This window comes from Thermobia domestica, chromosome 3 (genome assembly GCF_964235325.1).
Source record: "Thermobia domestica chromosome 3, izTheDome1.hap1.1, whole genome shotgun sequence".
NCBI lineage: Eukaryota > Metazoa > Arthropoda > Insecta > Zygentoma > Lepismatidae > Thermobia > Thermobia domestica.
Window position 1 is genome coordinate 305,426,458 of NC_137456.1, and position 19,529 is coordinate 305,445,986.

The 19,529-nt window shown below is 37.6% G+C and overlaps 2 protein-coding genes across 10 annotated transcripts in view; both read right to left on the reverse strand.

The window, feature by feature from the left end:
* OtopLa (proton channel otopetrin-like a) overlaps positions 1–19,529 on the reverse strand; it is a 598,778-nt gene that overhangs the window by 457,567 nt on the left and 121,682 nt on the right. The gene's annotated exons all lie outside the window — the stretch shown is intronic.
* On the reverse strand, positions 3,668–17,695 carry LOC145682275 (uncharacterized). Its single transcript, XM_081753854.1, has 2 exons — positions 14,792–17,695; positions 3,668–4,063 (listed from the first exon to the last, which is right to left on the reverse strand). Exons 1-2 carry the CDS (start codon positions 17,693–17,695, stop codon positions 3,668–3,670), a joined length of 3,300 nt encoding a protein of 1,099 aa, XP_081609980.1.

Consider the following 19,529-nt stretch of genomic DNA (forward strand, 5'->3'; position numbering starts at 1 on the left):
AATATTTTCTCTTCGCGAATCTTTTCGAAGAATTTCAAGCTTAAAATATATAAAACTATAATCATACCTATTGTACTGTAAGATTGCGAATGATGGTCGCTTACTTTAACGGAAGAACACTATTTGAAACTATTTGAAAATAAAACCCTAAGGCGAATATTCAGACCCAAGACAGATGGGAATCGGGAATGGTGGAAACTTCATAACGAGGAAATTCATAATTTATATGGTTTACCTAACATCGTTAGAGTCATTAAGTCTGGAAGACTCAGGTGGGCAGGTCATTGAGCCAGAATGAAAATAGAAACGCTCTCAAAATTTAACTGGAAATCGAATAGAAAAACACCATTAGGAGAACCTAAGCGCAGGTAGGAAGACAATATTATGATAGATCTCGCAGAAATAGGAATACAAAGTACTTATAGAAGCTGGATTCAGTTGGCTAAGGATAGAAGTCAATGGAGAGCTTCTGTGAATGTGGCATTGAAACTCCGGGCTCTATAGGTCATAGGGTGAGTTAGTTATTTAATTCTTTGTGTACTGATTTAACATAATTTTCTTTAGGTACAGAACAGATGGTAGTCTCTGAGTGTGAGGTTGGGGCTGTATGGTGGATGTTCAAGGATGTCCCATTGAAATAGGTATAAGAAACTGCTTGGTAACGGTTGTTGAATGGAGCCGGGATTTGTCATGAATAAAGCGGGTTCTACATGACATACCGCTGTGTTTGATTTGAAGTGCACCGTGAAGATGCTTTAAAGTTTGTCAGTACGTTTTAGCATTAATCGTTCTTTCAGGAGGCATGAATTCTACCAATAGGAAGCTGTGGTGATTCAAGAAAATCTTTGCCATCAGCTTCCGGAATGAAAATGTGGTTCTAAACTAATTTATTTTTGGAGAATGGGTATGGCGCCACTGAAGCGACTGTTATTTGGAATGAGGTGAATGGTGAAAAACCCATGTCTCCTCACTTGTCACAATGGTGTCCAGAATGCATCCCCCTCTTCTCCGTAGCGAGTAAGAAAGTCTCCAGTGAGTATTTCGTTAGTTAGTTTTTTGTTCCCAAATCAATTGGTGAGGGAGTCAGCACACACACACAACCTCATATATATATATATATATATATATGTGTGTGTGTGTGTGTGTGTGTGTGTGTGTGTGTGTGTGTGTGTGTCAGAAAACATTACAACAATTCTCTAGTTGTCACTCGTCTTATCCGCACACCTCTGCTTCCATGCGATGGAAGGTCAGTAATCACAGGAGGCCTCCCGCTCATCTCTTTACCTCGAGTATCACACCGACTTTTTGCTTAGGCACGGCACCACTTCAGCAGATTTCACCGATTCATTACGTTCCCGCTCACAGACTATTTTTGATTAATCGATGGATCTACGATAGACGCTTTCATTTTTCCTGCAAAATCTTGAAGACACTGCGCATTTCACATCAGGCTGGATTCGGGATTCGGCTGTCCTTTCCAACGCGTGCTCCACGCACGATTGACTTTCAGCACAGCGCTGACGAAATTACTTCCAATTCTTTTCGTATGGATCAAGGTTACTTACTACCTGTGCACCGCTAACGTGTAAATGCGTTTTTATCTTTACTTTCCTAATAACCCTCGTATTCTGCAGTTTAAAATTTTCGGGAAACACTGAATTGTACACTATAATTATTATTATTTTTTAAAGTTTTTTTATTAATATCCTTTTTGTTTGCGTGGTCCCAGATTTGATTCTAATTGGGTATATCTGCCTCGGATACAAACCTGAATAGTGGTTCGGATTCCACTTTTAACTGTAAGGTCCCGTCTCATACAGTATACACTTGATGGTGTAAAGCGAAGTTGAATTAATAATATTATTATTATTATTAGAATTTGAACAAATGAAATGCTCTATCTTTAATAGTATCTAACGGCAACATAAATTTTACATTTATTATTTAAATTTAGATCTTTACACAGAAAGGTTAAAGGACAAAACGATTAAAGTTCTTTTTATTTTTAAACTGAATACAAAAAACCTTGAACAGATTATCTAAATAAACTGCAACTAGCGCAATAAATTAGCAACCTAATTAAGTCAGTATGTATATGCAATATTCATTTATCGATTGTTGAAGGAATACAGTAGTAAAGACATGAACTTCGAGCCAACTTCACATTTAGCTACAAAATTACACACACGCATACTACTAAACAAGTATATAAATGTAGATTCCTACAGCACAACACTTTAAGATCTATGATATATAGGCCTATACAAATTGTTCCTTCATCTTTATCAGATGAATAGTTAATTATTTCAAATTTATCAGTAACAATGGCCAGCTTCTGTTGGCTAATTTGTCTTTCTTTCTTTTCATTTAAAGTTTGTGGTGGACAACATCGAGGCCGTGGGTTTTCTCGGGATACTCTCTTTTTTCTCCCACTTTCTCATTCCACCAATTCTGCCATCATTATTCACTTGCTTTAATAATCGCCTCCTTTAGCCTAAACGGCATAACGTGGGACGTTAAAATAAAAGATTTCATTTCATTTATGTTTTTCTTTTAAGACTTCCACTCCAACTATTCTATGAATTAGTGCACAAAGTCCGTCTGTCTGTCTAGTAATAGGTGTCAGAACAAAAAAACGGTAAGAAAAAGAAAGAAACATTTTGTTCATATGAATTCAACACCTGAAAAATAGGCTACAACCCTGTCCTCGAATCTCTTAACTGGTTATGCTGACACGTCAGGCGGTAGCCGAAGCGAAGTGGATTTGAGGCGTGCAAACGTCACGTCGTACCTCAGTTCTCAACAGAATAGTTACTTAATTTTGAAAGTAACGCTCATTTTGTACACTTAAAATTTACGTGCACTGGAGGGAGACTTAAAAACGCACTGCTGGAACGTTAACAAGCGACGGAAGCAACCACTTGACGGGTTAAAACTCTATATAAAAAACAATTATAGTAAAATATGCTTTTTCAGATTTCAAGATTAGATTCTCACAAAGCAACAAGCGTGCGATAAAGTGAGAAATGTTATATATAGTAATTTATGTAGTATACAGGGTTTGTATAAGTAGTGAGACCAAATTCGGGAAACAAAATGTATTGAAGATATTACCAAAAATCATTAAAATAATTCAAACTAGGACTCCTGGTTGTCGACACTCTTTTGCCATCGAGTTTTCCACGCTTGGAAGGAGCCCTGGAATTTCTTTTCCGGAATGTCCTTCAAGTAGCACGTCGAAGCCACTTTGACCTCTGTTATGGTTCTCTGAGGGTAATCTACACTGGAAAAGCGGTTGCGATGCCACTCCGGGACAGGTAGTCATTGACCACGAAGCTTGATGCATTGTCATAATGCAGCTTTCAATGAGCAGCAATATCTGGCCTCACTCGGTTGACTGTTGCTTTCAATCTTTTTAGCAATGCCACGTAGAAAGCACTCGTGACGGTCTGTCGCTCAGGTACAAATTCGTGGTGTACCGCACCATTGGTGTCGAAGGAGATAATGAGCATGGCCTTCGACCTGTTTATTCGAGCTTTTTTTTTTTTTTTTTTTTTTTTTTGCGAGGGGATGCTGCTGAGTCCCATTCGGCACTTTGTCTCTAGGTTGTACTCAAACATCCACATTTCGTCGCCAGTTTTCACATTGTTTCAACAAAGGATCTGTTTCAACGTGCTGCAAAAGAACTTCCCAAACAAGCACTCGGTTTTGCATTTGGTCGTCTGTCAGGACTCTCGGAATGAGCTTTATGCAGATTTTTCTCATCTGCAATTCCTCGGTAATTATGGTATGCAGTCAATTTATCAATTCCTACGCGGTTTTCGATCATTCGAACACCTAACTGTCGGTCTGAGTTCAACATATCACACACACTCTGCACATTGTCCTCGGTTCTGCTCGTGGACGGACGTCCAGCGCGGGGTTTGTCTTCCACACTCTCTCGGCCGTCTTTAAAGTATTTGTGCCATCCCCAAAAGCAGATTTTGATAGGTTTCAACTCCTGAACACTTGCTAGATCATGACCAATATTTCTGAGTTCCCCACAGAATTTAGTGGCGTAGCGCTGTTCAATAGAGTTACATTTTTACCTTCGTCCAAGCCTATAGACAGGGATACACTTAAACCTCGATACGAACCGCACGAAAGGAGACTGAAGCTAAGTGCATTTTGAACCTATCTTTCCCCTGTATTGAATTTAGGTGGAGTGAGCGCGCTGCGACGCATAGTCGCGTCAGATACAAATTGTTCTCATATTTTATTTATTTATTTTTATACAGATAAATACAGATTCTGTACATAGTAAGACACTTTTAATTGATTTCGTCTTCCTTGGTCTACAGGACTGGGGCATAAAACTGATATATTTCATCTCACTTTCATTATGATTTGATTGCGTTGGAAGTAAGTTGAATCGAAATGGAATAACAATTCATTTTCTCAAAAGAGAGCTTTGTTTCTAGTAATTTAGATAAAGGCTTACTTTTTCCAATCTTGAAATGTATATTTTACTTACTGTACGTTTTAGCTTTTAAAATGTTTTCTGACACTCCCTTTAACTTAAATATCAACCATCTCAATGTAAAAATCTGAAAATATTGTTCTACTCAACTTCTTCAGTTTCCAACTAGAATAGTTCAAGCGGCGAATGCATGAGACCGAGGCGGTTGCAATGTTTGTCTCAGGTTTGTATCCCACTCAGGACATGGATGTTAGGCATTGTCTCAGTACCACCATTCGCCATTCGTTTCAGTAGAATTCAGTTCTCATTGTCTCCTTTAGTCTAAAAGACAAAAATGAAATGAAATGAAATCTGAGTTTAACGTGCCAAGATTATGCCCTTTTAGACTAAGGTAGATGTTGATTAAGGCCAAAAAAAAAAAAAAAAAAAAAAAAAAAAAAAATGAAATCTTTGAGTTTTACATCCCACGGTTATGCTGGTGAAGCTAAAGGAGACGGTGATGATGAGTAATGAATGAAATAGTGGAATGAAGAAAGGGAGAGGAAACGGGAGAACCCCGAGGAAACCCACGCACACGGTGTTTGTCCATCACAAAGTTCACTTGGCGGGGGCTGAGATCGAACCCAGGACCCCAAGCACCAGAGGTGAACGCTCTACCACTGAGCCACCGCGGCCCCCTTGATTAAGGCAAGTGAATGATGATGGAAGAAATTGTGGAATGAGAGTGTTGGAGGAAACGGGAGTACTGTGAAAAAGACCCATGGACACGACGTTGTCTACCACAAACTTACTTGGTCGGGGATCGAACCAGAGACCCCATACACTAGAGATAAGCGCTCTACCAGGAGCCATCTTGCTCCTCAGACAAAAATATGAATTGTAAATTATACGAAAAATTAAATAAAAAATACATATATACGAGGATAAGTAAAAAAATATACACAATTTTGACCTAAGTCTTCTTACATGTTAACACTGATTTCTGTCCTCGTGTATTTTATTGTTATGTTGTTGTGGTCATGCTATGAAAGTTTGATTCTAATTCCTCCATTTGTCTTCCTTTTGTTGCAGATAGATCGCGGCCGCTCCATTAGATGTTTGCACCAACGAGGAACAACGTGCAAGATCCGGTTTTTATGATCAAGTGTATCAGGGGCCGCAATTCGTCAAAGACTTTCGTTACAATATGAAAACAGTATCTTGTCGCTAGGAAGTGTCTACAAATGGATTGAAAAATTCAAAAATGGTCGCACAAGTGTTAAAGGAGCCGAACGACCACAAAATGACAACAACATTGAGCGTGTATGTGACATGATTCTGTTAGACAGACGAGTGACTGTTGATGAAGTGTCACATCGTCTGGGAATTAGCCATGGTTCCTGATACACCTTCTGACCACAAAAACCGGATCACTACTCGTTGTTCCTTTTTGGTTCAAACTTGTAATGGAGCGGCCATGATCTATCTGCAACGAAAGGAAGACAAATGGAGGAATTAAGATCAAACTTTCACAGCATGATCACAATAGCATAAAAATAAAATAAATGAGGATAGAGGTCAGTATGAACAATGTAAGAAGAGATAAAAATAAAATAAATGAGGATAGAGGTCAGTATGAATAATGTAAGAAGAGATAAAAATAAAATAAATGAGGATAGAGGTCAGCATGAACAATGTAAGAAAAATTATGTCAACATTGCAGATAAATTTTGACCTACCCTCGTATTTTATTTCCATACTAAGAAATCATTATGTTTTCTTATTTTTATCCTCTTAAAGTTTCTTACGATTTCAAAAACATCATAAATTAATACAAAAATCTAATTAACAGACTCTCCTATTAAAGAAGTCCTCTTCATTGGCCAATAACTATAACGATGTAACACGCGAAAACTGTTTCTTTTGGGGGAGTCCAAGAAACGACAGCTCAAAAATTATGCGCTGGCTAAAATACGAGCCTCGTATAATTGCCAATTCTGTTGAAATTGTTATGTAATATTTGTTTTTATAACCGCATACATTTCTCGGAAATCCCTTGTCCAGAGTCGGGTGATGTGTTTCTTGTCTTGCTGAACTCTCTATATGCAGAATGGCTTGAGTTATTCCAGAACACTGCGAAAAGTCTGAAGCCCAAAATAACATCTGTTGATCATGATGTCATCGCGCGTATTTGGTTCTATGTATTACCTACGGTTCATCGTCAAAAGAGTTTCTTAGAATTAGTGGGAAAACAGTAAGTTATTTGAACTGGAGACAAAGAAGCTAACATAACTCGACAACGGTGCTAAGACCATTTCAACCTGTGAATCAATTACCAGAATCTCCTTTGGCCATAACTACAAGCAGTGCTGTAATCCTAAACTTTTTACAGGATATACGCTGTTTGCTGAACATCTATGATTGGTATAAAAAAAGCTATACGACAATAGAGATAGCATTTTTTTTAAATGAACTAGCTGCCTGAACCTGCGCTCTCTACACAGCACATCATTCACATATGAGCATGATTCTTCTTGTCATTCCTTGTCATGTCTCTTTACAGACACAAGTGAGAGACATCTTGATAAAAATCGGCTAGGGGTAAAGGGAAATTTTTTTTATTATTATTTTTTCAATATCCCGCACCGTTTGCAAGGTTCGAGCCAACTTCCGGTTGGAGTTTCTAATTCATGTATGATCAGTACTTTCTTTCTTCTTGCATGCAATACGTAATAACCAAATACATTACACATAAAATTAATTATAATGTCAGTGATATACGTATTGTGTTCACTGAAAAAAAAAGCAATAAATATTCATCTCAGACTGGAGAAATGGTTATCCTTTGTTTTTCATTATCATTTGGCCATGAAACAAACGCCGGAGAGATATACTAACCCTATATACAAATGTGTGATGTTGAAATGTATAACCCATACAATATGATGTTTTTATTTTTAAATATACAACCATATTTCTCGGGCCTTTTCGGGCCTAACTTTGTAAGTATGCCGTTCAACGATATTTATTGGACTATTCTTTCTGTATAACTTTTCAAGCATAACTACTAAATTAAACCTCTAATTGCTGTAAACAAAAATACAATTTTGCATTAATTATTAAGTTTCTGTAATTCGGGCTTATTTCGGGCTCATTTGACTATCACATGAGCTCGGGCCGGACTCGTGCCTAAATACTAAAACATATTTCGGACTCGGGTCCGGCCTCACATTATGAATTCACGGACCGGACCGGGCCCGGGCTAAAAATTCCGGCCCGGCAGACCTCTAGTGTGTGGTGGCGTCTGTCGCATAGAGAATCGGAAAGAAAGTTTCGGCGTCCATTGTTAGAACAAAAGTTGCTACCGAAAGAACAGTAGATGAAAAACGTAAGGTTCTGCGTTAAGTATTTTTAGCTCATGTTGAACCATATTTTTGTTGTTCATTAAGATAACCAGTGTGAAATAATTGAAGCAATTCAGTGACGCCTTGTCTTTCTCGTTAGATACTCACAGCTGAACGTTATTCGAAAGGTTATGTCTTGTAAACCGATCTTGAATTGTCTTGTAAACAGGATTGTTTATAGAAAGGTCCCATAAAGTGGATCCCTAGAAAACATTTGTTTCTCTTGTGAAACAAAAATAATTTCATTTTAAAAAATAATTCATTTTGTACAATTTTGGTCAGTTGTATCAGTTGTTTTCATGGATTTGTAATTAAATACGTCAGAACTTAACGTTATCCTTTATTAGAAAAAAAAAACATTTTTCTCTTTCTAATAAAAGTGGATCGATTTTACTACAAATAAAAACATTTTCGCACTAGATGCTAAATAACAAATGGATAACGTATTTAATTTCATATTCCCTCCTTCCCCCCATTGATAGTTCTGGTGGACTAATAAGATCAGTGGTCAGAAGTTCATGGTGCTCGAGGAAGACTGTGTTGATGATCAAGGAAAAAAGACATTCCTTTGTGGAAAGTGCTTTGCTTCAGAAAAACTTTAGAATGATCCAATGCAGCTCGTGTATCACGTGGTTCAATGATGACTGTATTGGTGTCAGAGAAAAAAATACATTCCTTTCTGAACAGTGCTTTGTTTCAGAAACACTTAAAACAAATTCTTGTAGATACTGGGAAACGTCATTATAGATTAAGCTACTTATTACACTTTGATTTCCATTTATTATTCATTTAGATTTTTTTTCGTGTATTTGTGCTGTTCGAAATGGGTTCTGATCCACTTAGCAGGAAATATGATCCACTTTAGAAGACTAACTGCTTAATATCTAGTTTTCGTACATGTTCCATGTTTTGTTTATTATAGATTCATGTTTCATTGGAAACAAACAAAACTTCTGTTTTCAATAAATAATATACCTTTCTTTATGAGTGTGAAATTTTCTTACTTGTATTGTTTCCTTTCGCGTCGCGGTTTTTTTCTCTTGAAAGTGATCCGGTTTTGAGGACTTGACTATACGATTCCCGAGAACTCACTGTCAAAAGGATTGGCCACAAACATATAAACTTTTCTTGACCACAAACATATGAACCTAGCATTTTCACACATAGATATAGAACATGTGTATTATTAACTCCATTAAAATACAAAGTCTGCGATACTATTTATAATCTGAAAGCATTTTATGCTATCTTCTTGATGATGCCCCTTAGATAAATCACTCCATTAATAACGTAACTAGAGCTCCTTCGTGGCTAAGCAGTTAGCGTACGTGCCTTTCGCGTGGGAGACCTGTGTTCAATTCATGGAGAGAGCTTATGTGGTTCAGACCAAACGTTAAGCTGTGGGCCCATGTCTCATATAGCCTTGCTGCTGAACGGGACGATAAACTAAAAATCAAATCAAATAACGTAACATAAATGGATGTAGGTACGCACATGGAATCAGCTCTCTTATTGATATTCACTGATAAAGAGAATAAAAACTTGGGCAGACACAAGACTAGTGTGAGTTTTCCATGTTTTCTTACTCTTCCCTCCCTCTCTTTCTCTATCTCCTTTGTGACTATGCGGTTAGTGTATGCGTTTTCAGTGCGGGTGACCCGGGCTCGATTCTCAGTAGCGGATCATGTGCTTCGAATTAGGATTGGGAATTAGAATTCTGGGCATTCGGCAATTATAGCCATGTTAACCCTTCACGTATGAGGGATGACGTCTCTCGGCGATCACACTATCCGAGGAAACGGAAGAAAGAGAGCAGTGGAGAAGGAAGGAGGCGGCCTGGAACCTATGTGTTAGATACCGTCCCGGCATTTGTCTGGTGTAAGTGATGAAAATCTCACTCAGGATGGCTGCCTGAAAAGGTTTTACACTGTTTAGACCGAGCATTCTCAATGGGAATTGAACCCAGGACCGCTCGCACCAAAGACGGGACGTTTAGCGGAGCCATAGTATTTAAAGTGGAATTACAACTATTCGGCTTTATATCCCAGGCAAATACCCTTACCAGGAATTGAATGCTAGAACCACGCACACAGAGAGTAGGCTACTAGATCACGAAGAAGCTAGCTATGTAACTTGAGGAAGACGTATTACAGGAACTTCGGACCAGTCTTCGACAGCATTTATAGGAGAATGGAAAATTTTCAGGAGTGACTCACCTTGATTTTCAGGAGAACGTTAGAGATTTGACCAGGCCCGGAACAAACTTTTAGCCTACAACGTATTCAGGACTTCGAATTTGTGAGGGACCCTTCTTCTGTCCAAAACGTCTTCACTTCACTTTGTGAACGTCTTTGTTCACCTTTTTTTTTTTTCGAATGTTTCTTTTTATGGCTTTTTATTTGTACGTAATTTTAGTTAATTTATCCCATTTAGATCTAATGTGTTCAGGTATTTATTTTACATTTTACAAAAATAAATTAGCTTATTTTTAGGTGTAAAAAATAAGATAGTAAAAACAAGTTGAATTCTCGTTTAATGTTTTGAAACTGGGAAACACATTTTTAAAATAAAGATGTATATACTTCATGTAATCCATTTCGATATTATTCTGTGTTGTTCCGATTCATCTGACTTTTGGGAGCTTTTTTGTGTCCAGTAGTACGCATAGATGTCCATATTGCATGCAAAATACCCCCTAATATCATCCCCAATAATCCTGATAGATCTGATTCTGCAAGCTAATTACTGTATATTGAGAAGTTTCCGTAGATGTCCACATTGCATGTAATTTTAACATGAAAAATTTAAATGTGTAAAAAAAAATACTTACGAGAGTATATCTTACTTTTCAAACATTGACAAATGTCAGGAAAGTCTGAAATTCGGACACGTCAAAACAAAAGTGGGTCACTTTAGTGGGAATGCTATTGTACATTTTCTTTTTTTTTTAAGTTAGAAAGACCTTCAGTTTTTTCCCACTGTTCTACTCATGTCAGTATCATTCAACGATGGAAGTCCTCACATGCATCTTATCTATGAAGGGAAAAGGAAAATGATTAGGAAAAAGAAAATTGAGAAACTAAAAACTATTATTAACATGCCGGAAATCTGTTATTTCTGACCATTTTGGCTAAGTAGAAGGCTTTGAACAATACAACACTTCGGATACAAGTTTGCCACGACATATTTTATATTTTCCAACCAGCTTGTTCTGCTTACATTAGACATTTTTCTTTTGCTTCCTACGTTGTTCTCTTCAATATTTTTTTTTTTTAAATTTTATTATTGTATCAAAATATGTGATACAGTTAATTTATTCATAATTATTATATTTCACTTCAGTTATTTCAAATTACTTCAGAGTTGTGGACCCCACACCTTTAAGTTTTGGTATCTGTATAGTAGTAATAGGTGGTACTATTACCAAGAATTGAATTACAAACTTTTATTTACTTTATAAGCAAACAACATACAGTACATTCATACAAAGTGATCCATAGCATTATTTATATCTTCTATGATGTTAGTAGTGCCACGGACCCTTAGGTGTCTGCGAACCACCAGTTGGGAAAGACTCAGGTGCACACTCAGAAATTTTTGTTGGAAGGGAGACGTCCAATATTACAAACCACTACGTCTATGTGGTATTGAACGGGTATTATTGTGTACCCGAAAAGAACTAACTAACTAACTCTATGGCCTATGGAACACGGAGGTTTAATGCCGCGTTCATAAAATCTCTCCACTGACTTCTATCCTTAGCTAACTGCATCCAGTTTCTACTTTGTATTCCTGTCTCTGCGAGATCCATCTTAATATTGTCCTCCCACCTGCACCTAGGTCTTCCTAATGGTCGTTTTCCGATGGGTCTTCCAGTCAAGACTTTGAAAGCGTTTCTACTTTCTTCCATTCTAGCTACATGACCCGCCCACCTAGCCTCCTAGACTTGACGACCCTAACAATGTTGGGTAAACCGTATAAATTATGTAGTTTCTCGTTATGAAGTTTCCGCCATTCCCCATTCTCCGTTCCTCTTGGGTCCGAATATTCGTCTCAGGATCTTGTTCTCAAATACTTTCAGTCTATGTTTCTCTCTCAGACTAAGCGACCATGTTTCGCAACCATACAGAACAACAGACATGATTAGACCCCCTATCGTTTTGTATATCGTACCCGAAAAGACGGTAAGTAATGGTAAAATACTTCCACTTGTATTTTCAGAAAAAAAAAAAAACACATGATAAAACTAGATTGCTTTTTATAAGAGAAAGAGTACAGATGAAGTGTAAGATCAAATTTTCATGCTACATCGATCATTTCCCTGTTAAACAACTATAGTTTTCTTAAGACAGTGTACGAATGTATATTGATTAGGAAGTTTTGGGGGAAGGTCTGGACCCGGTAGACAGCTCTGTGTGGGTGGGCATCTGGCCAGAATACTCGTTTGATTTGATTTTTAGTTTAGTGTTCCTTTCAGCAGCCAGGCTATATGAGATGAGGACCTGCAGCTTAATGTGGAATCTCAACCACATGAGCTCACGCCGGGAATCGAACCCGGGTCTCCCACGTTAAAGACGCGTAGGCTAACCACACGAAGGAGCTCTGCCATATTACTCGTATGTAAGTTTATGTGTGAAATCGGGCTTCTGGTTTACAGAACTAACGGCCACGTGCGTCAGAAGATTCGAACACTGTTGCTATATCAACTCCTTTCAGCTTCAATAAAAATATAAAAGTGGAGATGGATTTTTTTTAGAGCGAAAACCGATGTCATAAAATATTTTTTTCGATCCCTCTCGCCGTTATTCCTTTGTAAGGATTGAACAATATTTCTGGATTCAATAGAAAAATAAGGACGAAAATGAAAGAGATCGAATGCATATCAAGAAACCGTTTCTTGCATCTCTTGCTCCTTTTTGCTGCATCGATCCAACATTAAAACAGGAAATGCCGGATTTCTACACTTTCATGTCCAATATAGAAATAAAGGATGAGATACAATTTAATTTTGGAGCGTTTAATCCGTTACAGGTAACCATTTTCCTCCATCTAATCGTGTTTGTTCGGATACCTGTTGATAAACAGAAGAACGAAGAAAATAGTTCCATAGTTTTCCTGTATTAATGCATAACTAACGTTAACTTATTTCTTATCTCGCAAATGAGACGAGAATTATATTTTTTTTAATTCGAGACGAGACAGGAAAATTTCACGAGACTTGTGGACAACACTACTTCACCCAAAATTTAAATATCAAACACTGCTTTAATTTTACGTGATTCATAGTATAAAAATTATGTTTGATAAAATGGTTTTATGAACACAAAGAAGGGCACTTATCAACGTTAAAGATATGCAAGCAATTACACAACATACTCCAATTATAATTATGGAGGAAACGCTTCTTAACGCGAAAGGATTCTGAAAACTTCTAGATGAAATGAAGAAAACAAAATCAGGGTATAAATTTGATATGTACCGTGTTTACTCGCATAATAGTCGCACTTTTGTATTGATTTGTTAATGCGAAAATCCAAGTGCGACTATTACGCGAGGAAAGCTGCCATTCTATTATCGATCAAAACAATTTCGAATTTTGATACATACAGCATTGCCTCAATATAAAAAAAAATAAAATATAGCCTACATACGGTAAAATATCAAAACTTGTAACTTACCGATTCGTTGGAGACAAAAAAAAAAAAAAAAGAAAAAACCTTCTTAGCATTGGCACAAAAGAACGATATATTTACATAATCAGGAAACAAAAATCCCGTAGACTGCGACTTTTTGTGAGGGAAAATTTCTTTGCCGAATGTTTTTACTTCAAACTTAAGGTGTGACTATTATGCGAGGGCGACTATTACGCGAGAAAACACGGTATATATATATATATACAAAGTGAGACTAGAAACGCTTTTCAGTATTAAGGCGAGATCAGAAAGAATTATTCGATAATCGAGACGAGATTTCTATACAATTTCCGAGACAACACGACAAAATCTTGTTTCCTAGCTTATGAGCAACAGTATGCAGAACACAGTTTGAAAATCTAAAATGATATTTGCTTTATGCAAATATCAGCTGAAAGAGAAGTGATATTAAATAAAAAATGTGACCAGCTTTCCCTTTAGCACCTTCTTTCAATTAAATGCAGCCGAAGATTTCAGGTTTTGCCACGACTACAAACACAAGAAACAGTTTTCATGAATTTACATGGAATTTTCAAAATGGGCCTTAGAATGTTGAGTGCCAATAACTAGAGATTGTTCTCTATTTCAAGTAGAATTTCATTTACCATAATTTAAGCTGTAGATGTTATTTTTGTAAACAATCAAACTATATGTGTAGAGTATTTGAAAACAACACTGACAACGTCTGGGAGGTGATTCCTGACACCAAGATAAGACAAAAAACATAGACCAACCTGGGCGCACACAAACGATTCCTTTCGGAGTTATAGGCTGCCGAAAACATGAAAACATAAACTTTAAAACTTCGTAGCTCCAATACTATGAGTCCGACAGTAGTCGAATCAAGACCACTTAGGAACTAGTAGCCTATGTGCCGTATTCAAATATCCATGTTTCAGAATCATGTCGTACTTCCGCAACAATTTTTATAGACGTAGTTGGCGAGTACTTCAAATACCCGTAGCCACATTCCCTCTATAAAAATGGTTGCATGAGTACATTAGAATTCTGGAACATGGATTTTTGAATACCGCACCGCACATATTAGTTCCTAAGTGAAATCTTGACCCAACTATGGTACGTCCCATAGTTTTGGAGCTATGGTCCTTTAAACTTCAATTTTTCGTGTTTTCGGCAGCCTATAACTCCGAAAGGAAGCATTTGTCTACCCAGGTTGGTCTATACTTTTCGTCTTTTCTTACTTACTTACTTACTGGTCGGCGCTACAGCCCTTGAAGGGCCTTGGCCTCCCTAACCACTCTCCTCCATTCTTCTCGATTCTCTGCCTTTCTTCTCCAGCCTCTAATTCCTAATTTCTTTACATCCTCTTCTATGTCGTCTATCCATCTTATCCTGGGCCTGCCTCTTCTCTTTCGACCGTCTGGTTTCCCTACAAACACTTTCTTAGCAGTTCTACTTTCCTGCATGCGCTGTACATGTCCTGCCCATCTTAGTCTTCCTTGTTTGATTCGTGCTATTATATTTGGTTGGTCGTATAGTTCCTGCAATTCTAAATTCGTTCTTATGCGCCATGCATTATTCTCCCTTATTGGTCCATATATTTTTCTCAGGACTTTTCTTTCCCATCTCGCTAGCCATTCCTCCTCTCTCGTATTTATTACCCAACTTTCCGAACCATACATAACTATTGGTTTTAATATGGTATTGTACAGACTTAACTCTGTTTTTCTGCTGACGTTTCTAGATTTGAATACATTCTGTAATGCATAATAGCACTTATTTCCGTTTCTTATTCTTTCCTGTATCTCCTCTGCTGTTTTATTGTCTTCGGTGATTGTCGTGCCCAGGTACCTAAACTTTCTTGTTCGTTCTATTGTATGGTCATCCATATTTAATTCTCCTTCCTGATTGGTCCTTTTGGAATCCTCGAGTTTCATATATTTTGTTTTGTTTACATTTATTTCTAGACCTATTTCCCTTGCTTTATTTTTCATTACTTTGTAATTCTCTTCTAGTGTGTGTGTGTTCCGTGCTAGTATTGCTATATCGTCTGCATATGCTAGAATTTGAGCCATTCTATTTAAAATGGTTCCTCCTGGGTTAATAGGGAGCTGTCGTATTACTTTTTCCAGCGCTATGTTAAAAAGTATTGTTGAAATTACATCGCCTTGTCTTAATCCCCTCTTAACTTCAAATTCTTCAGTCAAGTCTTGTTCTATTCTTACTTTACATTTTGTAGATTTTAAGGTCATTTTGGTTAGACTGACTAGTTTCTTTGGAATTCCAAATTCTTCCATTATTTCGAATATCTTATTTCTGTACAGACTGTCATATGCTTGCTTAAAGTCTACATACATCTGGTACAATGGCTTGTCATACTCGTAGAATTTCTCTAGTATTTGACGTAATGTGAATATTTGATCAGTTGTTGATCGTTGATTTCTGAATCCTGCCTGATAATCTCCTATTATGTTTTCACCCCAGTGTTCTAGTCTTGTCGCTAGTATCTTGCTAAATACTTTATATGCTACATTTAATAAAGTTATTCCTCTATAGTTTCCACAGTCTGCCTTATCTCCTTTCTTATGTATGGGGTGTATTATCCCCATATACCACCCCTCAGGCATTTTCTCTTTTTCCCACACCTCCGTTATTAACTCATGCAATGTTCTTGCGACAACTTCCCCACCTCCCTTCAGTAGTTCTGCTTCTATTCCATCTTCTCCCGGCGTTTTGTTATTTTTTAACCTTAGTATTTCCTTTTGTACCTCTTCCAGTGATGGGGGTATGGCTTCTTCTAAGTTTTCCTGAGGCGACTTTTCTTTACTTATTTCTCCCTTTTCTTTCAGTTCTTCCCTTTCTCCATTTAACAGTTCGCCGAAGTATTCTTTCCACCTGTCTAATGCCTTCTTTTTGTCTCCTATTAGGTTACCTCGCTTATCTTTGTAGAACACTGCTCTTGGCTGGAATCCTTTCTTTATTTCCCTTGTTTTTGCATAAAAGTTTCTGATTTCCTTTCTCTCGTTCATTCTCTCTAACTCTTCTATCCTTTTCTTCTCATATTCTCTCTTCTTCCTTCTACATAGTTTGCTTGCTATTGTTCTTTTCTTCGTGTATTCGTTAACTGTTTGTCTTGTCCGCCTCTGTATCATTCTTATTCTTGTTTCGTTTCTTTCTTTAATCGCTGCTTCACATTCTTCATCAAACCATTCCGCTCTCTTCTCCTGTTTCTTCTTTCCTAAGGTTTCTTCAGCTACGTTGTTGATGCTGCATTTCAGCATGTTCCATTTTATATCTAAGCTACTTTCTTTCCAATTTTCCCTTTCTATATCTAACTGTTCCTCTAACTTTCTCTTATATTTATCCAGCAATCCTTTATCTTTCATTCCTTGTATGTTGTGTCTTTCCTGCCTTTCTCCTTTTATGTTTTTCATTGTATCTATTTTTTGTCTATATGTAGCCCTAACTAGGAAGTGATCCGTATCCCCATCTGCTCCTCTACAGCTGCTTACTTTCATTATGTCTGATGCATGTCGTTTATCTATTATGATGTGGTCTATTTGGCTCTTTGTGTTTCCATCCGGAGAAGTCCATGTTTCTTTATGTATATCTTTCCTAGGTTGCCAAGTGCTTTTTACGATCATGTTCTTCTCACTGGCAAAATCTATTAATCTCTGTCCATTATCATTGCTGTTTTCATGTAGACTTTCCTTTCCTACCGTGCTTCTGTAAATCTCTTCTTTACCTACTTGCGCATTTAGGTCTCCTAGTATTATTTTAATATCATGCCTTTGAACTTTGCTTATTTCTTCTTCTAATTTCGTATAGAATTCTTCTTTTTCGTCCGTACTTGCTTCTTCTGTTGGCGCGTACACACTGAATATTGTGGTATTGAAAAATTTTCCTCTTATTCTTAGACTGCACATTCTGTCGTTGATTGGTGAGAATTTAATGACTTGTGGTTGAAGCGACTTTTGTAACAAAAACCCTGTGCCTTTGGTGTTCGTGTTTCCTCCCCTGTACATTAGTATATGATTCCCGGTTCTAATTATTCCATTTTCTTGCCATCGTACATCCTGTAATGCAGTTATGTTCACTCTGTATTTATCCAGCTCTTCTCTTATTACTTTTAGTTTTCCGGGTTTGTTTAAGGTTCTAATGTTCCATGTGGCTAGTATTATATCCTTTTTCCTTCTCATTATCCTTTTCCTCTTCCTCTGCCGTTCCGATTCCAAATTTCCATTCCAATTCCGAGGCTGGGTTAGGGTATCCGCAACAATATTCTTTTTACGAGGTAAAGTTGTTAGCCTTACGCTCAACCCCCAACCTGGAGGACCAGGATTTTCTGTCAGGGTTTTCTCCCTTAGCCGTATTGTCCGCTACTGTTTATTCGTCAGGTCAATCCTGCTTATTTCGCAGCTAACCCCCATATCTGAGGGCCTTTCCACTATCCGCAACCCGTGGACACGCATGTTCGCATCCGGCATGCGTGGACCTTTTTGGTCCCGGGTTTCGTCTTTTCTAGGTGTCAGGAATCACCTCTCAAACGTTGTCATTGTTGTTTTGAAACATCCTGTGTATATATATTACAATTTATGATAATTTGTTATTTAGATGTTATGACAGAGGCAGAAGATCCTCTACTCCGGGTCACAATCATTTTCAGCGATCTCTACCAACCCAAATACCTGACATGTTTCTAACAGGAGGTATTTGAAATAAACTGATAAGGATCTGAAGAATTTCTTTCCTTTAAAAAAAAAAAAAAAAAAAAAAAAGTTAATAGAATATACAAAAAAGATGTGAAAAACATCTATTTTAGTAAATGTTTCATTTTTTACTTGTATCCTAAGGGACAACGTGAGTGAAATATCACTTTCATTCCTGCCTGAATGAGCATCACTTTTGTCTCAAATCTTCTGTAAAGAGGGACCAGCCTATGCGTGGGACTCATCCTCAGCCTTGCCCTGTACTTTCTTTGAAGTCAGTACTCTTTTTTAGGTAGAACACATATTCAGCTTCAACGAAGTAAAACGCCTTCGCCCACCACCAGCCTCCATGACACGTAGTTTCCGCTTTTCACGTAGGTATGGAAATGCTATTGTAGGTAGCGTCAACAGTTATTCATCTCATCCACGCCTTACTCTAACAGTCTCCATTACCTTCACTAATTTCATCTGGACTTTTAATATGCCTGAACACGTGTAACATCCTTAGAGTCACAAAATTAAGAATTACTCTATCGGATTTCCAAGCTGTAATATGCATAGGTATAGGTTGCCTTACACAATAGCTATGCCCTTCCATCCCTCTGTCAACAAGTACCAGACTTAAAGCGACAAGACAGAGAAATTCATTTTACATCTATTCAGCGTCCCAGAATAGGTTTCAGCACGGGCGTCTCTGCCGGGGGAACGAGGGGGACGCGTCCCCCCAATATTAGGAAGTACAAAATATTCAATATTTTATTCTAATTTAATTTATTTACTAACGACAGAATATCATATAAATAATAATAATTATATTTAGGCTGTGAAACGATTGTAATCGAAAAATGAAATGAAATGAAATCTTTGAGTTTTACGTCCCACGATTATGCCGGTGAGACTAAAGGAGACGGTGATAATGAGTAATGAATGAAATGGTGGAATGAAGAAAGTGGGAGGAAACGGGAGAACCCCGAGGAAACCCACGCACACCATGTTTGTCCACCACAAAGTTCACTTGGTGGGGGCTGGGATCACCAGAGATGAACGCTCTACCACTGAGCCACCGCGGCTCCTACGATTGTAATCGAGTTCTTGATATACCTTAGAGGCTTCGGTGAAGGTAAGCAGAAAGGTAACAATAGAATCGAAGTTAATAAACAGGTTGGGCTAGGTAGTACCATTTTAAATCACTTTCTTTGATGCCCCCCCCCCCAAAAAAAAATTTTTACATGCAGAGACGCCAGTGGGTTCCACATCTGCTATTTCCCACCTGTTGAAATCAAATGTGGTAGATCTATCACCCCGATATCTGTACATAGAAGTA

Bases quoted from the DNA above. Each gene is read 5' to 3' on its own strand.
- LOC145682275 (XM_081753854.1), bottom strand. From the start codon at position 17,695: ATGAGAAGGAAAAAGGATATAATACTAGCCACATGGAACATTAGAACC. The intron at 4,064-14,791 runs GTTAGGGAGGCC...TCTATTGAACAG, and splicing joins GAGAAGAATGGAGGAGAGTG to CGCTACGCCACTAAATTCTG.